We start from the raw sequence: 1,569 nt of genomic DNA on the forward strand, positions 1-1,569 counted from the left end.
GTGATTGCTCTGAATCTGGTGCTGATAATGGAGAGCGTGCAGCAGACGATCACGAGGGTCTCGCAGGAGCTGAACTGTAGTCCCACGTCCCGCAGGCTGGCAGAACATCTGGACCGACACGATGAGCTGCAGAAGCTGCGCCAGGAGTTCCTCGTGCCCAAAATATCAGACCTGCCGCCGTGTGAGTGACGCTTTATGACCCGACATGTATCACAGCATGACATATGGCTCAAATTATATCAGCATGATTGAGTGTTTGCTCAAGTTCATATATCATCTGATTTCTCATCTGTGTTTAGCGGATTTGTCACTTGTGGACGGTTCTGAAGATTGTGTTTATTTTGCTGGGAATTCACTGGGTCTCCAGCCGAAAAACACCAAAAAATACATCGAAGAGGAGCTGGAGAAATGGGCCACAATGTGAGTCATCTGTCTTGATTTATCAAATGCTGAATCAGTTTCAGAAAAATATATCATCAATATCAAATAAAATCATTTTAGTGACTGTATTTTTCTTCTTTTATTTTGCTTTTCTATATTTCTATATTTGTTTTGTAAAATAAAACACTTTTTTTCCCCTTAATCATAATGTAATTTGAATTTAAATTCCATTATTTATTATATGTTTGATTTTATATTTATATTTCAGGCTTTAGATGGCATTTTGGTGAATGCATTTTTCTATACACGTTGCTTATTAGAAGAATAATTTCCTTAATTGTTTTGTTAAAATATATTTATTTTCTAAATCATAAATTAATTTTTATTTATTATTTATTTCATTTTCTATTTATATTTCAGGCTTTAGGATGGCATTTTGGTATCTGTATTTTTCCATACATTTTGTTTAGTAGAAGCTTGTTTTCTATATTTATTATCTTGTTAAATAAAATAAAAAGTTTTACATTTTATTTCATTTCATTTCATTTTATCCAAAAATAAATTTCACTGCCCAAAAAAAAAAAATAAAAATTAAGGTAACTGGTAAACAGGTTCTTTACTAAAACGTGTTTTTCTTTTTCCATTAAAATTACAAAAAAAATTGTTGTAGTGACAAACACTGTTAAAAGCAGTTCCCTTTAGGTTTAGGAAATCCCATAATACTGCAGTGACCCGTAACCACATGTTGTTTCCAGTGGAGTCCATGGCCACCTGAAGGGGTCGCGACCTTGGGCCTGGGCCGAAGAGACCCTGGAGGAGCTGATGGCAAAGATCGTTGGTAATTAAGAGCTTCCTAACTAAGAGTTTGATATTGAGTTGTGTGTTGACCGGTCACAGTCACATCCAGTATGAGAATGTGAATGAATAAATGAGGTTCATGGGGAACATTTGCTTTTCATATTTCTATGGGATGTGAACACAGAGAGAAGCCATACGTCTGTCTGTAGATAGAGTGTGTGAAGTTAACAGGGTAAACAGGGTAAAGAGAGGACTTTACTCCCAGATGTAATCCCTGGAGCTCCTGATTTAGCCAGACTGCTTTTATGGACGTGCGTATTTGTATATGAGTGTGTGAATCTTTATATAGGTGCTAAACCTGAGGAAGTGGCTCTGATGAATGGACTGACA

General features: G+C 36.1%; 1 protein-coding gene across 1 annotated transcript in view; it reads left to right on the plus strand.

Moving 5' to 3' along the window:
* Positions 1 to 6: 6 nt before the first annotated feature.
* LOC107579099 (kynureninase-like) overlaps positions 7 to 1,569 on the plus strand; it is a 5,359-nt gene continuing 3,796 nt past the window's right edge. The window contains exons 1-4 of the mRNA XM_016264971.1: positions 7 to 181; positions 300 to 420; positions 1,137 to 1,219; positions 1,529 to 1,569. Of these exons, the coding sequence (XP_016120457.1) occupies positions 28 to 181; positions 300 to 420; positions 1,137 to 1,219; positions 1,529 to 1,569 (399 nt within the window). The 5' untranslated portion in view covers positions 7 to 27. The remainder of the gene's footprint in view (positions 182 to 299; positions 421 to 1,136; positions 1,220 to 1,528) is intronic.

This window comes from Sinocyclocheilus grahami, unplaced genomic scaffold, assembly GCF_001515645.1.
Source record: "Sinocyclocheilus grahami isolate Dianchi unplaced genomic scaffold, SAMN03320097.WGS_v1.1 scaffold14128.1, whole genome shotgun sequence".
Lineage (NCBI taxonomy): Eukaryota > Metazoa > Chordata > Actinopteri > Cypriniformes > Cyprinidae > Sinocyclocheilus > Sinocyclocheilus grahami.